Source organism: Brassica rapa, chromosome A04 (genome assembly GCF_000309985.2).
Source record: "Brassica rapa cultivar Chiifu-401-42 chromosome A04, CAAS_Brap_v3.01, whole genome shotgun sequence".
Lineage (NCBI taxonomy): Eukaryota > Viridiplantae > Streptophyta > Magnoliopsida > Brassicales > Brassicaceae > Brassica > Brassica rapa.
Genome location: NC_024798.2, coordinates 796,776 through 817,110, shown reverse-complemented (window position 1 = coordinate 817,110; position 20,335 = coordinate 796,776). Strand labels below are relative to the sequence as shown.

Sequence of the window (20,335 nt, the reverse complement as noted above, 5' to 3'; positions counted from 1 at the left end):
ACAAATGGCATTCAATCCAGATACATTTAAAACCACTGAACTTACTACTACTAAGAGAATTCAAAGATCTCAACATGTCATACTCTAGTCAATGTGGACAGAGAAAAAAATAGTAATGTTGATTACATATCACGCGAGTCCAAACTAATCTGTATACATAACAGAATCTTGTCTTATTGAAATAGAATAATAAAGAATCAACAAAAGATATGTTTCTTATTAATTGAGCCAAAAGCTTAAAGCTTGGAGATAATAGACTGGTAAAAAGTAGCACGAGCTAGGTAAGTGACTTTCATGGTATCCTTCATCTTGAACTCAACATTCACCACCGTCAGGTTCCTCCCACTCCTCACCACTGATCCTTCCACCACCAATTCACTCTGCAAAATCTCACACATCAATAACCCTTTTTTTCTCTAAACATAGTCTACATAAGAGAGAGAGAGAGAGAGGGGTAAGCGCTTACCGTAACTGGAGCAGCAGAGAGATAAGACATACTCAATTCACCGAGGAACAGCTGTTTCTCTTCAGACACGAATGTTCTCGCGCAAGCCATTGATAGTCTCTCTGAAATTGACGCCACTGCTCCTCCGTGTAACCCATTAAAGTAATTCTATCCACACAACAACAAAAAAAGAAAAAAAACACTAGATTTGGATTAAAGATCGAAACTTTAGGAGACCCATTTGATTAGAACGGAGAAAGGAAGAAGCTTTTTTTTTTTTACGGTAAGGCCAGGCGTGACGACGACGGAGCACGTGATGCGGCCACGTGCGACGGAGAGAGCTCGGATGTTGTTTTGGAGCAAGACGGAGAAAGAGTCGAAGGAGGCGAACTCGTCGAGGGAGGAGTCTGGGAAAGTGAACGATTTGAGGAAGTTTTCGGCGAGGGATACGTTGTTGGGATCGATTTCTTTGGATATTGTCGTATCGGACGAGATCGGAGAAGGAGATGAAGAAGCAGAAGAAGACATTGTTGGTTGTTTGTTTGGTTGGCTCTCTCTCTCTCTCTCTGCTCCAAGTTTCGTGGAGTTTTCCCCAATTCGATTTTAACCTAATTTTATTTCATATTGATTTGTTACACAGTGTTGACTTTTTCTTTTCTATTATTTTAAAATGTTTTTCTATTTATGGAAATGTATGCAGTTATAGTCGGTGAAAGCTGGGCCTGGCGTGGGCTTTTTCTAAAATTAGAAAATTAATTTACTCTATCATTGATATATTATTATATCATAATTTATAAAAAATAAATATTGATGATTATATAATCATAGTTATTTTCTGAATATTTATGTTTGGTGAACTTATTTTTATAAATTATAAAAATTATTATATTGATGACTTTGCACGTAAAATTTCACATGCTATTTTATGAAGATTTCTATCTTATGATTACCACATTATACCTGTTTATAAAAATCGAAAATAATAAATAAGTTATTTACAGTTATACATATTTTCTGCATAAAATGTTAAATTTGATTTAAAAAAATGTACGTCTTTGGTTATAGCATTGAGCTACTTTGGTTTATAACACTTTTACAAAAAGATATGAGACCAACTACGTTTGGACAGCTTCAATCCAGAGTTGTAAAGCATTGTCAAGTCTCTTGTCTAGAGACATACAGTTATAGATTTTTATAACTAATAATAAATCTTTTTATACTCAATTCGCATATTTTTTCATATAGAAGCATTTATGAATTTTGGTTAAACTACTGAACTGAATTTCCGAGGAAATAAATCCGAATGTTGTTTAAGAGATCATTGTAACGCTCACCGCTCACGGTCTCACCGAGGAACGTGAATCTCGTCTCTTGGTTTCTTTGTCTAGTAAACTCATATGTTGGTTCGACTGCCAATTCTAACATACCGGGTTTGAGAATTTGTCGGGTTTTGTTTTGGACCACTCAGCTCTTATCTTCTTTAGGAACATCAACTTCTGAGTTACGTGACTTCATTGGATACGTTTTGTTGTTTGAAAAGAGGAATTCGAATAGTTGAAACTGCTTGTCCGAAATCCAGAAAGAAAGAAAAAGGTTCAACAATGACAGAGGAAACACCAAGGTAGTCTCAATCATCAACCCTTAGCTCTTGATCTAACCTGTAATCTTAGTGTGTTTTGTTTCTGTTGTTTTGCAGATATGCTGTAGTTACTGGAGCAAACAAGGGAATTGGCTTCGAGATTTGCAGACAATTAGCAAACAATGGAATTAGAGTTGTTTTGACCTCTAGAGATGAGAAGAGAGGACTTGAAGCTGTTGAGACTTTGAGACGAGAGACTGAAGTTTCTGAGCAAACCCTTGTCTTTCATCAGCTTGATGTCACCGATCCTGCTAGTATCACATCTCTCGCCCAGTTTGTTAAAGCCCAATTTGGAAAACTCGATATCTTGGTATGCTTATCAGTTTGATCTGCTCTTATTAGACTTGTGATTAACACTTGTAGTAACGTTTAATCTTGAATGGAAGATATAGTGTAGCCGGTTAGGTTTTTCTAGTCATTATGAACTGTACAATTTTTAGCAATGTTCTAAAATTTGGTATAAACAGCCTCTAGATGTCCGCATATAAATGAAAAACCTATTTTAATTATTAACACGATTTTATTAAAACGATTTTTCTAAAAATCGATTTAGTCTCTACACTAGCCTAGGGTCTAGCAATTTCTTAAACATTGCTTTTCAGTATAGTGTTGAGTGATCTTTTATTCTTTTGATTGCTTTTATAGATCAATAACGCAGGGGTGAGTGGTGTGATCATTGATATTGATGCTATGAGAGCTGGAAAAGAGAAAGTAAGTATATAGTTATGTTCAGGATTCAAATGTTTGTCAAGTCTATTGATACTTTCTTGTTGGTTCCACATGGAAGCAGGTAGATTTCAATTGGGAGGAAAATATCCCAGAGAATGATTATGACCTAGCTAAAGAATGCTTGAATATAAATTATTATGGACCAAAGAGAATGTGTGAGGCACTTATTCCCCTTTTGGAGTTATCTGATTCTCCTAGAATCATCAATGTATCATCCTTCATGGGTCAGCTAAAGGTACGTACAAAAAAATTAAGAACGCTTGAGATATGTTGGTGGAGAAACTCTATATTAACCTTACAGTTGATTTATGTTTACTAGAATCTACTAAACGAATGGGCTAAAGGGATTTTGAGCGACGCGGAGAATCTAACAGAGGAAAGAATCGACGAAGTTATTGACAAACTTCTCAACGAATTCAAAGATGGTGTGATTAAGACAAAAGACTGGAGTAAAGTTATGGCAGCTTACGTGGTTTCCAAGGCAAGTTTAAATGGTTACACGAGGATACTAGCCAAGAAACATCCCGAGATTCGAGTGAACTCGGTTTGTCCTGGAGTTGTTAGGACGGATATGACTTTCAATATTGGAGATTTTTCTGTGGAAGAAGGAGCATCATGTCCCGTGAGGTTGGCTTTGCTTCCATATCAAGAAACCCCTTCTGGCTGTTTCTTCAACCGCAAGCAACTTTCAGAGTTCTGAATTTCTTGTATGATAACTGATAAGTTATTTATAAAGTCCAAAAAATAACTAATGTAATGGGAGATTATGATCAGATTGTTCGAGATGTTCGTGTTTTGAATAAATACTTTACAATTATAAAATTATATGCAGTATATGATTATACATTTCACAAATAAAGCTTTTCTTTTCCTCAAATTATTTTAGGACTCATGTTCTTCAGGGACTGCATCAGAAGTTTCTTCTTCTTCTTTAGGGCTTGCATCATTTACGTTGGGTTCAATTTTGTCTTCCTCAGATGTGCGTCGGTGGTTAGCAGCTTCGAGGACATGATTGTAGTTACCTTTCTCGAGGAAAAGCTGACTGAAATGAACCTTACAGTAAAGGATACCATTGAGAGCAGCGTATGAAGAGTGTGTTAATGGACAACCACCGTGTGCACATCTAAAGCAAGTCTTGTGGTAAGATTCTCCTTCCATCGCCATCTTCTCTAGAGGATAAACAGTTTTCTTGCAAGCTGCACATTTGTCTTGTGTTCCACTAAAGAAGGATGATAGCTTACTTGGAGCCCTCGTCTAGATTCACAACAGAAAATCAAATGTTTTAAAAGTTGATGAATCAACAAAAATATAGGAATGTTTGAACGTTTACGTGCTTACCACGTCATTCGATTTTTCGGTCTTTCCTGCTGATAATTGAGATAAAGTAGCCAAGGTTGTTAGCTTTTCCAACGTAAGTGAAATGAACAGAGCAAGAAGATATTAACCTGACTGAAAATTCTTGCTGAAGTTTCCAGATTCTTTGAAGAGCTGTTCAAAATGTGGTTTGCAATACAGAACTCCATCCATGGATGAGTAGTTGCTAATCTGAGAAACATAAGAAACATCCTCTTTTGTTTTTGTTTCCACAGAAACATAAGAACAATGGTGGAAGAATCAAAAGAGGAAGGTAGATACCACGAGAGTGCCATTGCAATGGCTGCACCTGAAGCATGACTTGTGGTAAGGCATTCCTTCCAATGTCATCAAATCCATAACGTAGACAGTCTTGTCACACGCCTTGCATTTGTCTAGTGTCCCTGTAAACGCCATTGTTCTCACTTTTTTTATCCTCTTCCTTTTGCTTTTAGATCACAAAAGAGTCACAAAAAGGAATCAATGTCTTTTTTGCTTTCTGCCTTTATTCAAGTTCTAGAATTGAGATGTTTTGGTATTGATGGTTGAGATTCGAATGAGGAGAACCCTTTAAATCATATCTATATTCTATAATCTAATTCCGGCTAATTCATTTTCATGAGTACACAAAGGACACTTGGTTTGGTATAATCTAATTGCCGTTTTTGAGATGTTATTATATGTGATTAAAACAGAAGGTGCTTCTATAAAAAAAAAAAAAAAAAAAAAAAAGGTGCTTCTATGAATTTTTGTCATAATCTTGTTATCCATTGTTAGTATTCAAAAAGAATTTACTTGGTTTTTAAATTTAACTCATTTGATATAGATTCATGTGGATATCTCTCTCTCGTTATTTGATGAATGAATGAATAGATAATATATGTCGCATTTAATTCTTTCATGAAAATAATTTTATACAGTATGAAGCATATGTAGCAGAGTAAGAAGCACATACTCCATATGAAATGGATCTCACCTCTTGTCTTTGACTTGTAGCTGACCACATTTATGGAGATATTAAATGGATCTCTTACCTATTGTCTACAAAGTCATAACCCAACAGTATCTTCTCTTTCTTTGACTCTATGTGATCCCTAAGCCTAGATGTATGACATGTCGACCTCCAATTAGCTTATTCTTTCAATCTGATAAATTCATATAAAGATAACTAGTGATAGTAAAGATTTGAGTAAAAAACTCAGCACACAACTTAGACAAAAATAACTCACAAACTACAGAAGAAAAGTATGTAGTATCTCATTACTTCTACTTCTGGTCCTTTCTTATTAACTAGTCTACAAGTCCATGTAGTATCTCATTACTTCTACTTCTGCTCCTTTCTTTATTAACTTCTTTCGTTTTTTTTTCTAAGGCAAATGACAATAAATGTTTCTCTCAGTTTTTGTTGCTCGTCTCAGCAAGGATGTCACATATTATCCGCCTTGAATGCTCTTTTATTTCTTGTTTCTAGCACTTCGAAAACATGCCTGAGAAGCCTAGCCTAAGCATCTTTACTTTGCCTTGGCTGTTTTTTTTTTGTAACTGCCTTAGTTGTGAGGGTAACATCAATCACATTCACACACCTCCAATATCGTATTATCACCCCATTTCACAAACAAAAATAGTTTTCGGCATTGCTATCAAATTATCAGTCACATTCTCAAAACTCTAAAACTTGCAGAATACTAGTATAGGATACCCTTCTTCTTTGCATATTTGCAATCATGATTTTTTGTTCTTAAACGACATGTTGTTGCTGTCACAAACATTAAATACAAAATATCATAAATGTTGTACAAATTTTGCGTGTAATAAAATGGCCAGGGCCGGCTCCAAGCTCGCTGATCGTCTCGTTTCACTCTATTCCACACACAATCATATTTATTTCATTTTCCTTATTCCTCTTTTTTTTTTTTTTTTATCTCCATATATACAGAATTAGGGGTGGGCACTTTATCCGATATCCGAAGTGGCACCCGAACCCGATCCGACCCCCCCGAACCGAAATCCAAACCGAAGTAACAAAATATGCGAACAGGTATTGAATAAGGAAAAATTAGATACCCGAACCCGAACGGATAATACCCGAACCCGAATGGATATCCGAACATAACCGAACATATGTATAATTAACCTTATATTTCTAGTTTGCATCTCTCATTTTATATAAAATATTTATATTGATACTACACATACTTTAAGTTCATATGATTTACATACAATTACGGAAAAATGATTTGCTACTCACTTAAAATGCATGTCAAGTTTTTTATTTCAAAAATTAACAAAAGTTACATCCAAATTTTTTTAAAAAATAACTAAATTAATGCCTTTTTAGTTTAAAAATGTTATGTCCAAATCTATTAACCACTCAATCTATTAAAAATAAAAAATTAGTTAACTGAAAGTTATATTTTTAAATACAAGAAACTTGAGAAATGAAAATTTTAAATTTTTTTTCAAAATCTAAATATCCGAACCCGATCCGAAATAACCGAATCCGAACTAAAAATACCCAAACCCGACCCGAAGTACAGAAATACCTGAACGGGTTCTACACCTCTATACCGAAATACCCAAAAATCCGAAATACCCGATCCGAACCTGAACGGGTTAGCTTTTTTTTTCATGTTTATCACATTAAAACCAGACCAGACCAAAGATAGTTCTACCCATTTTTCAAAAATTCTGTTAATCCTATCTTCACTTTGAGGTTTAATTGTATGTGTTTCTTGTTCCAAGCTTAAGAACTTAAAAAGGTTTATCCCTTTTGCTATTAAGGTGATCAAAATGGGCAGAAAGCCTTGCTGTGATAAGGAAGGTTTGAAGAAAGGTCCATGGACTCCTGAAGAAGATGAAATTCTGGTTGAATATATCAAGCAAAACAGTCATGGAAGCTGGAGAACACTTCCAAAGAAAGCTGGTAAAAGTCATATTCTTTCCTCTTTTGAATTTTGGTTTTGTTCTTGATAGTTTTCGTGGACAAGATTTTTCATCTTTATTAGGTTTGCTTCGGTGTGGAAAGAGTTGTAGACTGAGATGGACTAACTATCTAATACCAGACATAAAGAGGGGTTCTTTCACTCCCGAGGAGGAGAAACTCGTTGTCCAGCTTCACGCCATTCTCGGCAACAGGTTGCTTCAACATTGTCTTATGAAGTTCTGTTTCTTGTCGTTTGAATCCTCCGTTTTTTTTTGTTGTCAGATGGGCTGCTATAGCAGCACAGCTTCCGGGGAGAACAGACAACGAGATCAAGAACTTATGGAACACTCACTTGAAGAAGCATCTGCTGAGTATGGGTCTTGATCCCAAAACCCATGAGGCATTAGCTTCATATGGGTTAGCCAAACATGCTCCAGCTTCACCAACAACTCGTCATATGGCTCAATGGGAAAGTGCTAGGGTTGAAGCTGAGGCAAGGCTTTCAAAAGAGTCAATGCTTTTTAGTTCTTGTGTTGAAGTGAAATATGACTGTGATCACTTCTTACGCATTTGGAACTCTAAGATTGGTGAATCATTCAGAAACATTGCTTCATGTGATAAATCAACTACTACTAGTCAAAGCCCTTGCTCGAGGAAAACATCCTCCTCATCTGCACTTGTAAAGAGCTCAACAAGTTCTTGTGTTGGGAAAGAGATTGTTATGGGGATTCATCATGGCTCTGATTCTTCTTCTCTATGTTGGAATAATCTTGAAGGTGTTTCATCAGACTCTTCTTTTCAACTTCTGCTTGATTTCCCAATAAGTGATGATGATATGAGCTTCTTGGAAGAGAACATTGGTAGCTACACATAATAGAATAGATTATCTATGTAAATCCGCATTAGTTAGTTTTGGAACTTGAACAGTGTCCTGTTTGATTCTTCTTAACAGTTAGCAATCCTCTATTTATGTTTTGATGATGCTACCAAGAGAAAGAACAATGAACACATTTTCCACTCTCATGTTCTTACACACAAAGTCAGATACACAAACCAAGATTACAAGCATTAAACAGAATAAGAGAAGAGATTGTTTACACTTTACAGTTGAAACTCTTTAAAATGATTGATATGCAAATTAAAGATAAGAAACATCCACAAGTTGCCTTTAGGACGATTCCAGTGACTCTGTACTTAGCAGCAGTTTCGTCAGTCTGGTTTAGTTTGTAGTTTACATTACTTTTTATTGGTATACACAGGATTTGAATTAAGAATATGATTCAACCGTGGCAAAAGAGCAAGATAGATGTATATGTGACTGTATTTTTATGTTAACTAGTGTGCGTTAAATCAAATCAATAATTGGTTACTAATAAAAATGGTATAATTTGCATGTATGGTGGAAAATCCTAATTAATGTGTTGGAAACAAATTAATTCCTACTAGTATGTTGAAAATCTATGTTTACTAAAAATATACACACAAAACATACATGTATGGTAACTAATAATTGAAAAGATGTAAACAAAGTTATTTGGGCAATAAATCATATCAGATCCTCTATATATTTTCAGTATTTATGCCTATAAATTTATTTTCTACTTATTACTCTAAAATGCAATTGACTAGTTACATATTGTCTATCTTGGAAATTCATTTTTCATAGTATCGAAAAGAACAAAAATCTCATCTTTATTTTGGGTTTTGTTCATGAGAAACTAAACAGATCATAAGATCCAAGACCTGCAACTATGAAGATGAACAGCAAAGGATTTAAACAGAAACCACGTTCTAAAGTAGTCATCTCTTTCTTCACCGTTTTTTTCATTCTCATCCTCGGTGCTTGGATGCATATGGTACTAAAACTCTTTCTCATCTTCAAATCATTTTAATCATATATTTACATGGCCTCTGTACCAGTGGTGGAGCTAGCCTAATATTTAGGCTCAAATTCATAATTTGTATATATTACATGGGTCAACATGTGGATCAAATTATGAATGTTTGGAGACCAATATAAATTTCTTCCGACTATGTCCAGAGGAGTGGTGGAGGCAGCTAGTTAGGAGGGTGGTCAAATGATCCACATGAAAAAATTTAATTGATTTTTTTAGTTTTACTAAATTTAATTAAAAAAATTCATGTGGATCATTTGACCCCCCTCATAACTAGCTGCCTCTGCCACTCCTCTCGACATATATAGCCAGATGAAACATTCATATTGGTCTCCAAATTTAAAAAGTTATTATACTCGTATAACCTCTAAATTGCTGAACTTTATTTCTATAGATTAACTTATAAATATTCATGTCTCCCTAAATATAAGATTCAACCATGTATATCTTATACATGTGTGAGTGCATAAAATTAAATTTGAGTGTTCTTATAGTTTGTAATAGGTAAGAATAAAATCCAAATGATGGCGACATCAATAGTGGCAAGTACAAAGAAAACCATCAAGATTCCACTAAACTGCAAGGACACAACACAAACATGTCCTTTAAACTATCCAAGCAGATTCAAACCAGCCATCTCTTCCTCAGAAACTTGTCCTGACTACTTCAGGTGGATCCACCAAGACCTAAAGGTATGGCAAGAGACAGGTATCACAAGGGAAACACTCGAGAGAGCAAAACCTAATGCTCATTTCAGGCTTGTGATAAAGTCAGGGAGATTGTATCTTCATCAGTATGATAAATGTTACCAGACAAGAGATGTGTTCACAATTTGGGGAATACTTCAACTTCTAAAAATGTATCCTGGTCAAGTCCCTGATCTTGAGCTTCTCTTCCTCTGCCATGATCAACCCGGCATTTGGAAAAAAGACTTTACTCAAGAAGGACCAAATGCCACATGGCCTCCTCCACCGTTGTTTCATTACTGTAGTCACCGTGATGCATACGACATCGTCTTCCCTGATTGGAGCTTTTGGGGTTGGTACGTACGTCGCAATATTAATGGACCGTAGCGTGTAACATAAGCTTTTAAATTAATTTGTTATATAGGCCGGAGGTGAATGTTAAGGAGTGGACAACATTACAAGTGGCGATTAGAGAAGCCAACGAAAGGGTTAGATGGAAAGATAGAGTTCAGTACGCTCACTGGAAAGGGAACTCATACGTTTCTCAGGAAAGAAGAGACCTTATGCAATGTAACTTCTCTGATAAGTATGATCCCATGGTTCATCTCTACGAACAGGTATATATATCTCAATTGTGGAGGTCTATATATCTCACAAATGTGATACTCAGCGCCGGTCCTAAGCATAGGAAAGTGATACTAGCATATGATCTCTAAATTGTTAGAACTAATTTATATAAACATAAGCTTACAAAGTTTTATTAAAAATCTTACTAAATTTTATGTAACTTCCAGAATCTCATGACCGGTTGTGGTGATAGCAGCTCACCATCTCTGTAGAATATAAATTTCATATGTACTTGTAATTGTGATTTCAGGACTGGGAGAAGGAAAGGGAGAATGGTTTCAAAAGTTCAAACTTAGAAGACCAGTGCACCCACAGGTACCTGATATAGTGATTTTATATATTCATGATGTTAATTTGAGCTTTTTTGGATTTGTTAAATTTTGTTGCCTATAGTTATTCATATTTTGGGGTTTGGATTGGACATTTAGGTACAAAATTTACATAGAAGGTCGTGCATGGTCAGTGAGCAAAAAATATATATTAGCATGTGACAGTATGGCTCTTCTAGTTAAACCGGAGTTCTTCGATTTCTTTGGAAGAAGTATGGTTCCAATGGAACATTACTGGCCCATTAGACATCAAGAGTCTTGTCGTGACCTCAAGTTCGCCGTTGAATGGGGTAACAACAACACTGAGAAGGTTGGCTAATATTTCTAGTTTACTGAGATTGATTTTTGATTACCGGTTAAAATAACAATGAGCAATTATAAGCAACCATTATCTTGTTAATTATGTAATATTATCTATTAAACACATCATAATCATGTTCTTATAAATATAAACAGGCGCAAGAAATAGGTAGACGAGGAAGTGAGTACATGATGAAGCGCCTAGAGATGAAGTATGTATATGATTACATGTTGTATGTGTTGCAAGGATACGGGAAGCTGATGAGGTTAGACGTGACCGTGCCTGATAATGCGACCGAAGTGTGTTCTGAGACGATGGCTTGTCCGATCACTGATGGTGGACTGATTAGGCAATGCATGGACGACTCGTTGGTTACGTATCCAAGCGTCAAGGCGGCTTGTGACTTGCCGCAGCCTTATGGAGATGATGAGCTCAAAAGGTTTCTTAAAAATCAAGAAAGTGCGGAGAGACATGTTGAGAAGTTGACCAATGACTATTGGGAGGTCCAAAACAAGATTCTTCAAAAAGGAAAGAATGTATAATTTATCAGGATTGCTTTAATTGATATATTAGGGAATACTTAAAATTGATTTCTTTAAAATTTTGGAATGTCAGAGGCAACTAATGTTTTGCAACTAATGTTTTTATTTAAGACAAAGGTCATGATTGGAGGAGTCATGATTAATCAGTAATAACAGATAAGCGCGTTGCTTAGTCTTTAATTAAACACGGTCAACGTTTAATTAACACCAATAGTTTCCACCAGAAAAAAAAAACATTAGCCTAGTTGCCTTGATATACAAGTCCCCACGACCTCACAAAGTCTTGAAGAAGCTTTCAACATCTCTGATCTGTCTCTCATGAGAAAAAAAAAACTAAATCTCTTTCTATTGTGTAAAATCAAATGAGTAACTTAAAACTTGGTGTTGAGGTCATAAGCGCAAGGCTCGGAGATGGTGTTAACTCCTTTGTGGAGCTACGATTCGACGATCAGAAAGTCAAAACCACGACAAAGCTCGACGACTCGAGTCCTGTTTGGAACGAGAGGTTCTCCTTCAACATCTCCGACACAGAGGATCTATCGAACCTGGTTCTTGAGGCTTACGTTTACAACAAAACCAGCAACGTAACGACATCTTGTCTTGGTAAGATACGAATCCTTGGAACTGCGTTTGTGCCCTACTCTGAAGCTGTCGGGCTGCATTACCCTCTTGAGAAAGAGAAATGGAGCGTCTTCTCTTTCGGATCCACCGTTAGAGGCGAGCTCACTCTCAAGGTGTTTATAACTGATAACCCCTCGGTCAAGATACCGACTCCAAACCCTAGAAAGAAGCTTGCTTCTAACACAAGTCACAGTTTGCACAACATCCCCGCGTCAGAGAAGACTAAACCTAGGCTCCGAAAAACTCAGGAACCGCCTCAACCGCAAACACTATCTCCTCAACCGCCTCAACCGCAAACGCTATTTTCTCAACCGCAAACACTATCTCGTCAACAGCAAATGCTATCTCCTCAACCGCCTCAACTGCAAACACTATCTCCTCAACAGCAAATGCTATCTCCTCAACCGCTTCAACCGCATACGCTATCTACTCAACAGCAAATGCTATCTCCTCAACCGTCTAAACCGCAAACGCTATCTCCTCAACCGCAAACGCTTTTTCCTCAACAGCCACCGGTTATGGAAGCTGCTCCATTTCAACCGGTCAAATATGGTTCACCGGTTCTTGGAGGAGGCGTACGAGCACGAACTACCATCACCGCTCATGATCTTGTCGAGCCAATGGAGTATCTCTTCGTCAAGATCGTGAAAGCACGTAATCTTCCGACAATGGATCCAACCGGAAGTCTAGATCCTTACGTTGAAGTCAAACTAGGAAATTTCACGGCGACAACCACACAATTCGAGAAGAACAAGAACCCGGTTTGGAACGAAGTCTTTGCTTTCACCAAATCAGACCAACAAGCAAACTTTGTCGATGTCATCGTCATGGACAAAGCCGTCATGAAAGACAAATTCGTCGGTTCCATCCGGTTCGATCTCAACGAGATCCCGACACGTGTTGCAACAGACAGTCCTATAGCTCCACAATGGTACATAGTCAACCACGAGAGAGGAGGCGAGGTTATGTTATCTGTTTGGTTCGGTACACAAGCCGACGAAGCATTCTCAGACGCGACGTACTCGGACGCTTTAAACGCTGTAAACAAATCAAGTGTGTATTCTAAAGTCTATCATTCTCCAAGGCTATGGTACCTTCGCGTTAACGTTATTGAGGCACAAGATTTGGTTATCAAACCAGACCGGACTCGGTTTCCACCAAATCCGTACGTGAATATCAAGTTAGGTAGCCAGATGGTTCGTACCAAACCGGGTCAATCGCTTAACCCGAAGTGGAACGAAGAGTTTACATTTGTGGCGGCTGAACCGTTTGAAGATCTTGAAATCTCAATCCAAGACCGAGAGGAAACGCTGGGAACGGCTAAGATACGGTTTGATGAAATAGAAACACGGGTTGATGATAACCGGATAGTACCAAACCGTTGGTTTAGTCTTGCGTTGGAGAGACAGACGAGAGTTAGATTTGCAACGACTAGGATTCTTCTGAATGTTTGTTTAGAAGGAGGCTATCACGTTCTTAATGAGTCTACTTACAACAGCAGCGACTTTAGACCGTCGATGAAGGAGGTACGGAACCGACATGAGCAGTCGGTTGGTGTTCTTGAGTTAGGGATCTTAGGAGCTGAAGGTTTGAGTCTGAGCCGAGACGGGAAGAAAGAGACGGTCGATGCTTATTGTGTTGCCAAGTATGGTACCAAATGGGTCAGGACACGGACCGTTATGAACTCTTTAAACCCGCGGTTCAACGAGCAGTACACATGGGAGGTTTACGAGCCAGCAACTGTGATAACAATTGGTGTCTTTGATAACAATGGGACCAATGGTGGTAACATCAAAGATGGGAAGATAGGGAAAGTTAGAGTTAGAATCTCGACTCTCGAATCAGGAAGACTCTACACTAACTCGCACCCGCTTCTCGTACTTCGACCTTCTGGGGTCAAGAACATGGGTGAACTGCATTTGGCGATTCGGTTTACATGTACTTCTATGTTTCAGATGCTTCTCCATTACTGGAAACCACTTCTTCCCAAAATGCATTACGTAAGACCGTTGAAAGTCGTGCAGCAGGAGATTCTCAGGGAGCACGCGGTTAACCTAGTGGCGGCTCGGCTAAGCAGAGCCGAGCCACCACTTAGGAAAGAAGTGATAGAGTACATAACCGATTCGAACTCTCATTTCTGGAGCATTCGGAAAAGCAGAGCAAATCTCTACCGGTTGAGATCAGTTTTCTCCGGTTTACTCGGTACCGGAGAATGGTTTCAAGATATCTGCACATGGAAGAAACCGGTAGCGTCTACAGCGGTTCATGTACTCTACTTAGCGTTTGTGTGTTTGCCAGAGATGATTCTTCCGATAATATCTCTTTGGTTATTCATGCTCGGTGTATGGAACTACAGACTGCGTCCGAGACAACCTCAACACATGGACACAAGCCTCTCATTTGCAGACAATGTTCACCCGGAAGAGCTTACCGAAGAGTTCGACACGTTTCCATTCTCTTCTCAAGATCCGGGGGTTGTTAAAATGCGGTACGAGCGGTTGAGGAGTATAGCTGGTAGAGCTCAGACGCTCGTGGGAGATATAGCTGGTCAAGGAGAGAGAGTTCAAGCTCTGTTAAGCTGGAGAGATCCAAGAGCAACGTCCATCTTCATGGTGGTATGTTTGGTTTCTTCTGTGGTTTTGTATGTTGTCCCCTTTAAGGTTTTTGTTCTTCTCGCTGGGTTATACATCATGAGACATCCAAGACTCAGGCGAAAGACGCCTCCTGGTTTAGTTAACTTCTTTAAAAGACTTCCTGCTAAAACAGACTGTATGTTGTAGAATGCAATAAACATATAATATGAAACCAAACACACATGAGTTCTGAAAAATCACTACAAGTCTTTTGTTTCCTAGGCATAAAACCAAAAGACAATTCTCTAAGAGAGGTTAGCTTAAAGTCTTCTTCTCCTAGATTTTCAATGGTTATTTATATACACACATGAATCATCATCATCCGCGCATTAGATCAATGTCCATATGAGCGTGATGCATATCCATCGATCTCGAACCGGTTGACCACATGCCTACAGGAGTCTGAACAAGGCTCTGAGGAACAGGAGGCGACGCTGGTGCTGCCGTGTTGTCATTGTTGTTCTCCAAAGCATCAGTGTCCTGGACATCTTCATCTCGTTTTTTAATCTTCCCTTTAGGAACCGCCCAAAGAAAGCTCCCAACGATAACCTATTAAGGAGGCACAACACACAAGTTTTATTTTAAAAAAAAAATGAATCTCTAAAGAAGCTTTACAAAGCAGCTTTTACCTGAACATGGCTTGCTGCTATTAGAGGCCCACCAATTCCACCACCAATGACACGACCATCAGAGCTAGCGAGTGAGACCGCTAGGTTTCCAGTGCGGGTTGAGTAGTCATTGTCATTTGAGTTCAGATAAGAAAGTGATAGAGATACGAGCTCGAAACGGCCCTATAGATCATAGGTTATACAACACCAACATGAGTAATCTTCTAGAGCATTGAGGATACTAATAATAATAATAATTAAAAAAATAACAAACCTCGTAGGTTATAGCTCCATGGGACGGTGCTGGTTGAATAAGAGTTGCAGTAGAGACTGCGCCAATAACGGATAAGACACAAATAGCTCTTGGACCTTGCTGAGAAAAAGACAGTACTTTTGATGCTATGTCCTGAGAAACAACATAAAAGAAGATGAGTAGTGTTGAAAGATTGAGACTAGAGGAAGAAGACATACTTCACCAACTGAAACTACGATTACGTGCGGCGTGAAGCTCATCCCTGACGACGAAGGCATCAAGTCACCTTACAGAACAAAAAAAATAATCACATCAGGACACAAACTTTAGTTAACATAACTTAAGAGAAATGGTCTTAATAAAAGATTATAATATTGAATTCGAAAAAACCACACTTGACAATTAAAAAAAAATTTAAAGCTTTAATTAATTAATAATAATAAGTCATTAAAGAGCTCCATACCATAGCTACCGACCAAAGTGCTCATAAACTATAAAGCTCAAAACTTTCTACAGTATACAGAGTCAATCTCCATAACTGAAGAGAGAGGGGTTATTACCGATGGAAGCAAGTCTTTGCTTCTTGCCGGAGCCAGGAGGTCTACCACGGCCACGTTTGTTCGAGTTTGGGGACATGGAGGAGGAGCCCACTGAAGGAGACAATGCCAAGGAAACAGAACCGTCTTGTCCGTATTTCCTTGGCCTCCCTCTCTTCCTCTTCAGAGACGTCTCACCAGGAGGAGGAGGAGCCACCGCTGAAGAATCAACCGGAGAAGACTCCATTTGCAAAGGAGGAGACACGAAGCCAGTGGAGCCGCCACCTTGAGTCTGGTAATTGGGGTTGGAGAAATGGTGAAACCCTTGTGACCCCTGAAATGGCTGTTGAGTTTGCGAAGGAGGAGGAGGAGGGCCAGGACCAGGCATGCCTCTTTGGATGAAGTAAGAGCCCATTGCTTCTCTTCGATCCATAGCTTCTTAAAGGTTCCAACTTTGTGGAAAAGCAGAAGGAAAGATCTGATTTTTTTTTCTATTCTTTATGTGAAAGGATAAGAACAAAAGAGAGAATCTAAAGGGTTGATAAAAGATGTAGACTTGAAGGGTAAGTTAACATGCAACCTACAAATTCATTTGACCTTATTGGGTTGTGAACAGAAACAAGAAATGAGATGGGAAGGAGGTTTCTCACTCCATCAACAATGGTGAAGAAATGGTTTTCTTTTTTCTCTCTCTAAGTTTTTTTTTTTTAATATGTAATGTGATGTTGCTTTTTTTTGTTTTTGCTTTAGTTGAGTGACAGAGGGGGAAACAGAAGAAAACAAAAAACTATCAATCAGATCCCTCCCTTCCCTTCCTGCTAAATTGAAAGCATTTACTGTACATAATGAGATTATTTTTCTTTGGAAATTCAAATTCGAAATTTCAAAGATTTTGATGTCAGACTTTGACTGTAAGCGCTCTCTATCTCTCTCTCTTATAGACTTCTTTCTAGCATCTAGCAATTCATAGGCGTATGTGTGGGTTATTCCAAAGCTATTGATAGGGGCGCGTGTGTCAAACTAAGCATGAGAGACTGAAGCTCACGCTCAAGAGATGGAGAGTGAGAGTAAGTGATGTGATGTAGTCAATTCTTGTTCCTCTCTGGCTTCCACTTCATAGCTACTGAGTACTGATGAATGATGATGATGATCTAAACTGGCAAAGCTTTCAAATTTATCAAACCATTAGATTTGAACTGTATAGTTGACCATAAGTACTTGAGACTGTTACTATACATTCATTAAGAGAACTGTGAATAACATGAATTAAAAGTTTAAAACTGCCTTTGTGTGATATACCAAGTAGTTAATGTTCTTGTCCCATCAAAATTTTAAAAATTTCTTTGACCCAAGAATTTATCAGACAATACATAATCTGAACTTGATAGCTCATGTGAATATCAAACAAAACAGATTCCATAAGCTTAAACCTATAAAGATTAAGGTAGAAGAGCCATACATTCAAGCCATCCAACGTTAATGGAACAACAAATTAATGGTGTAGTGTGGTTTTTGAGCAATTATGTGTTTCATGTGTGACAAAGATATATGCTTTACCATTTGTCAAGCTCCATTGTTTGAGCAGGTGGAGCTGCTGAAAGTTAAAACATTTACTTTTACTCTAATTACTAGAACTTAGCATTGTATAGGTCCTGAGATTTTAGAGGTTATATGCAGTTTAATTTTAAAAAATAATAAAAATTTATATTAATAATTTTGTAGACTTGTGCTTATATAAATTATTTCTTAAAACTTAGAGTTCATATGTAAATGGTACATTTTTTTTTGTCAACATGTAAATGGTACATAACCAAAAGAAATCTAGAAAAATTAAACGGACCCTGTAGTATCAAGAACTATTCAGTCTTCACTCTTCATATACTCTTGGATTAATTATAGTCACAGATTCATTCTCTCTAAACGACGCCGTCTCTTGGAAACCTCGTGGACTAGAACAGGCCTGCGTTATGACATTAAGGCCCAATAAGCTTCAAAACGCCGTCGTTTAACGGGGAACGTAAACAATCCTTGATCAACAGTTTCAACTACTTTTGTTTCCTATCACTAGTTCACCTCTCTCCTCACGCACCTCACGTCTCCTTTTCATCACTCTTCCTCTGTATCATCCCCTCAATCTCCACCAAACCCTAAACCCCTAATGTACCAAGCCATGAATCTATCCCTTTCTTGCGAGTCACGGTTCCCTATATTCTCCACCTGTCCCCGCAAAACCCTCCATCTCAAGCCTCCACGCGTCTCCTCAGGCCCCGAACCAGGCGCCAAAACACTAACCGAGAACCTCATCTCCCTCCTCAGAGCGGTCCCTGACTGGGCAGACGAGATCAAAGAGCGCGGGATGCAGCAGAAACGAACTCTCTACACACACGAGAAATGGGTCGAACACAGAAGCTCTCTACGCCACGTGCGTCACTTGGTCTCCTCCTTCTCTTCCCGCGTCATACTCTCTCTCATCCCTCCCGTCTTCTTCTTCACGTCCGTGGCGGTTGTAATAGCAAGCTACAACTCCGCCGTGGCCTTGGAGTGGCTCCCTGGGATCTTCCCCATTCTGAGATCCTCCTCGCTGCCGTATCAGCTCACGGCTCCTGCTTTGGCTCTGCTTCTCGTGTTCCGCACGGAAGCTTCGTATTCTAGGTACGAGGAAGGGAGGAAAGCTTGGGTTAGGATCATTGCTGGAACTGATGATTTAGCTAGGCAAGTGATTTGTTCTGTTGATGGGTCTGGTGATGAGTTGGTTATTAAGGACTTGCTTCTTCGTTACATTGCAGCTTTCCCTGTGGCTCTTAAGGTGATTATCAGTTGTGTCTTAACCAATATTCAAAAATTGCTAGATGGTAACTAGACGTTTTGTAGAAGATTAGGGACTATATAGATAAGTCGGGGGCTTTAACAAATTGTTGACTAATTATGTATATATAATTATATATTACAATTATATATTTTAGGTTTTGGATTTAATTATAAATTTATTCAGATGAATTATCAAAATTATATCTACAAAATAAAAAAAGTTAGACAAACTTGTGAATTTGTTCTAATATCATTGCTTAATTTAATAGATTTCTAATCTAGATCGATTTTAACCGATTTATAAAATTTAAACCAATTGAGTCGTATAAATCAAACTTTAAGAAAATCGTTTCCACTATAAAGTTATCATCTAGGCCGATTTTTAAAACCATGGTCCTGATGACAAAAAAAAAAAAAATTAAAAACCATGGTCTTAATATTGGCTTTGGTTTGTGTGCTGGTGTAATAAAAGTTTCTGCTGCAGTGTCATGTGATTTATGGTTCAGATATTGCAAGAGATCTCCGGAACTTGATAGAAGCAGATGACTTGTCTCTGATTCTTGAGTCTAAGCATCGTCCACGTTGTGTAATAGAGTTCATTTCTCAGAGCCTTCAGCTGCTGAAACTAGACGATACAAAGAGAGATTTGCTGGTAGCTTTCTTGAAACCATTTTTGCTATGATTCTTGAAACCATTTTGGCACCAAACATATGTTTCGTTGTGTCGCTGCAGGAATCAAAGATGTTGCATTTACATGAAGGTATTGGAGTGTGTGAACAGCTAATGGGCATTCCGATTCCTTTGTCTTACACACGCTTGACCTCGAGGTTTTTAGTTTTTTGGCATCTGACTCTCCCAATCATTCTCTGGGATGAGTGTCATTGGATTGTTGTTCCTGCTACTTTCATCAGTGCTGCTTCTCTCTTCTGCATAGAAGAAGTAGGTTTCTCTATTTCATCCTCTTTTGCTTGAAATCTTCTTAACTAACCAAATCAAAACTGTGCAGGTGGGTGTACTTATAGAAGAGCCCTTTCCTATGTTGGCCTTAGACGAGCTTTGTGATCTTGTGCATAGTAACATCCAAGAAGCTGTTAAATCTGAGACAATCATACGTAACCGGATCATGGCAAAGATAAAGCTCCATGAGTTCAAGCACTCACCAAATGGTCGGCATAGATCTTGATTTTCCAAATGGTTGGCATAGATTTTGTCTTCCTTAAAGAGGAGTTTGGAATATGTGATGGCTTAGGTTTAGCTTTGATAATATACATATTTGTATAGAAACACGTTATACGAGTTGCTTGGGACCTCTTTTCCTTAATGTTTGTATATATTATTATGCATCCAGATTCTACATATACATAAGTTGATAGTTTGGTTCTTGATTGTTCAATATAGGAGCAAACT

At 38.1% G+C, this 20,335-nt stretch overlaps 8 protein-coding genes and 1 long non-coding RNA gene across 12 annotated transcripts; 6 read left to right on the top strand and 3 right to left on the bottom strand.

The window, feature by feature from the left end:
- Positions 1–57: 57 nt before the first annotated feature.
- On the bottom strand, positions 58–1,088 carry LOC103862838 (acyl-coenzyme A thioesterase 13). Its single transcript, XM_009140540.2, has 3 exons — positions 728–1,088; positions 467–613; positions 58–380 (listed from the first exon to the last, which is right to left on the bottom strand). Exons 1-3 carry the CDS (start codon positions 971–973, stop codon positions 237–239), a joined length of 537 nt encoding a protein of 178 aa, XP_009138788.1. The 5' UTR covers positions 974–1,088; the 3' UTR covers positions 58–236.
- Positions 1,089–1,781: 693 nt separating this feature from the next.
- LOC103862836 ((+)-neomenthol dehydrogenase) lies at positions 1,782–3,659 on the top strand. Of its 2 annotated transcripts, none has more exons than XM_009140535.3 (5): positions 1,782–2,066; positions 2,142–2,394; positions 2,730–2,795; positions 2,872–3,048; positions 3,133–3,659. In XM_009140535.3, exons 1-5 carry the CDS (start codon positions 2,047–2,049, stop codon positions 3,511–3,513), a joined length of 897 nt encoding a protein of 298 aa, XP_009138783.1. In that variant the 5' UTR covers positions 1,782–2,046; the 3' UTR covers positions 3,514–3,659. The 2 variants fall into 2 exon arrangements, with proteins under 2 accessions (XP_009138783.1, XP_009138784.1); XM_009140536.3 differs by having other exon boundaries at positions 1,788–2,066; positions 2,875–3,048.
- LOC103862837 (LIM domain-containing protein PLIM2c) lies at positions 3,461–4,595 on the bottom strand. Of its 2 annotated transcripts, none has more exons than XM_009140537.2 (4): positions 4,449–4,595; positions 4,259–4,358; positions 4,152–4,180; positions 3,461–4,067 (listed from the first exon to the last, which is right to left on the bottom strand). In XM_009140537.2, exons 1-4 carry the CDS (start codon positions 4,581–4,583, stop codon positions 3,696–3,698), a joined length of 636 nt encoding a protein of 211 aa, XP_009138785.1. In that variant the 5' UTR covers positions 4,584–4,595; the 3' UTR covers positions 3,461–3,695. The 2 variants fall into 2 exon arrangements, with proteins under 2 accessions (XP_009138785.1, XP_009138786.1); XM_009140538.2 differs by having other exon boundaries at positions 4,152–4,177; positions 4,449–4,593.
- A 44-nt stretch (positions 4,596–4,639) lies between these two features.
- Positions 4,640–6,393, top strand: LOC117133784. The gene is made up of 2 exons (XR_004457807.1): positions 4,640–4,864; positions 4,900–6,393. It is a non-coding gene; the product is annotated as an uncharacterized LOC117133784 (long non-coding RNA).
- Positions 6,394–6,719: 326 nt separating this feature from the next.
- LOC103862834 (transcription factor MYB17) lies at positions 6,720–8,106 on the top strand. 2 transcript variants are annotated; one of them, XM_009140534.3, is made up of 3 exons: positions 6,720–7,089; positions 7,172–7,301; positions 7,372–8,106. In XM_009140534.3, the coding sequence occupies exons 1-3, from the start codon at positions 6,957–6,959 to the stop codon at positions 7,961–7,963; spliced, it is 855 nt and encodes a 284-aa protein (XP_009138782.1). In that variant the 5' UTR covers positions 6,720–6,956; the 3' UTR covers positions 7,964–8,106. The 2 variants fall into 2 exon arrangements, with proteins under 2 accessions (XP_009138782.1, XP_009138781.1); XM_009140533.3 differs by having other exon boundaries at positions 7,154–7,301.
- A 253-nt stretch (positions 8,107–8,359) lies between these two features.
- LOC103862833 (O-glucosyltransferase rumi homolog) lies at positions 8,360–11,821 on the top strand. The gene is made up of 6 exons (XM_009140532.3): positions 8,360–8,945; positions 9,479–10,026; positions 10,095–10,287; positions 10,548–10,612; positions 10,726–10,936; positions 11,083–11,821. Exons 1-6 carry the CDS (start codon positions 8,841–8,843, stop codon positions 11,467–11,469), a joined length of 1,509 nt encoding a protein of 502 aa, XP_009138780.1. The 5' UTR covers positions 8,360–8,840; the 3' UTR covers positions 11,470–11,821.
- Positions 11,779–14,923, top strand: LOC103862831 (FT-interacting protein 7-like). Its single transcript, XM_018658403.2, has one exon. The coding sequence runs from the start codon at positions 11,832–11,834 to the stop codon at positions 14,868–14,870; it is 3,039 nt and encodes a 1,012-aa protein (XP_018513919.2). The 5' UTR covers positions 11,779–11,831; the 3' UTR covers positions 14,871–14,923.
- Positions 14,865–17,800, bottom strand: LOC103862832 (AT-hook motif nuclear-localized protein 11). Its single transcript, XM_009140531.3, has 5 exons — positions 16,145–17,800; positions 15,803–15,870; positions 15,606–15,737; positions 15,353–15,514; positions 14,865–15,272 (listed from the first exon to the last, which is right to left on the bottom strand). The coding sequence occupies exons 1-5, from the start codon at positions 16,551–16,553 to the stop codon at positions 15,042–15,044; spliced, it is 1,002 nt and encodes a 333-aa protein (XP_009138779.1). The 5' UTR covers positions 16,554–17,800; the 3' UTR covers positions 14,865–15,041.
- Positions 17,801–18,043: 243 nt separating this feature from the next.
- Positions 18,044–20,321, top strand: LOC103862830 (UPF0187 protein At3g61320, chloroplastic). Its single transcript, XM_009140529.3, has 4 exons — positions 18,044–18,926; positions 19,413–19,580; positions 19,661–19,867; positions 19,935–20,321. Exons 1-4 carry the CDS (start codon positions 18,279–18,281, stop codon positions 20,109–20,111), a joined length of 1,200 nt encoding a protein of 399 aa, XP_009138777.1. The 5' UTR covers positions 18,044–18,278; the 3' UTR covers positions 20,112–20,321.
- Positions 20,322–20,335: the final 14 nt, after the last annotated feature.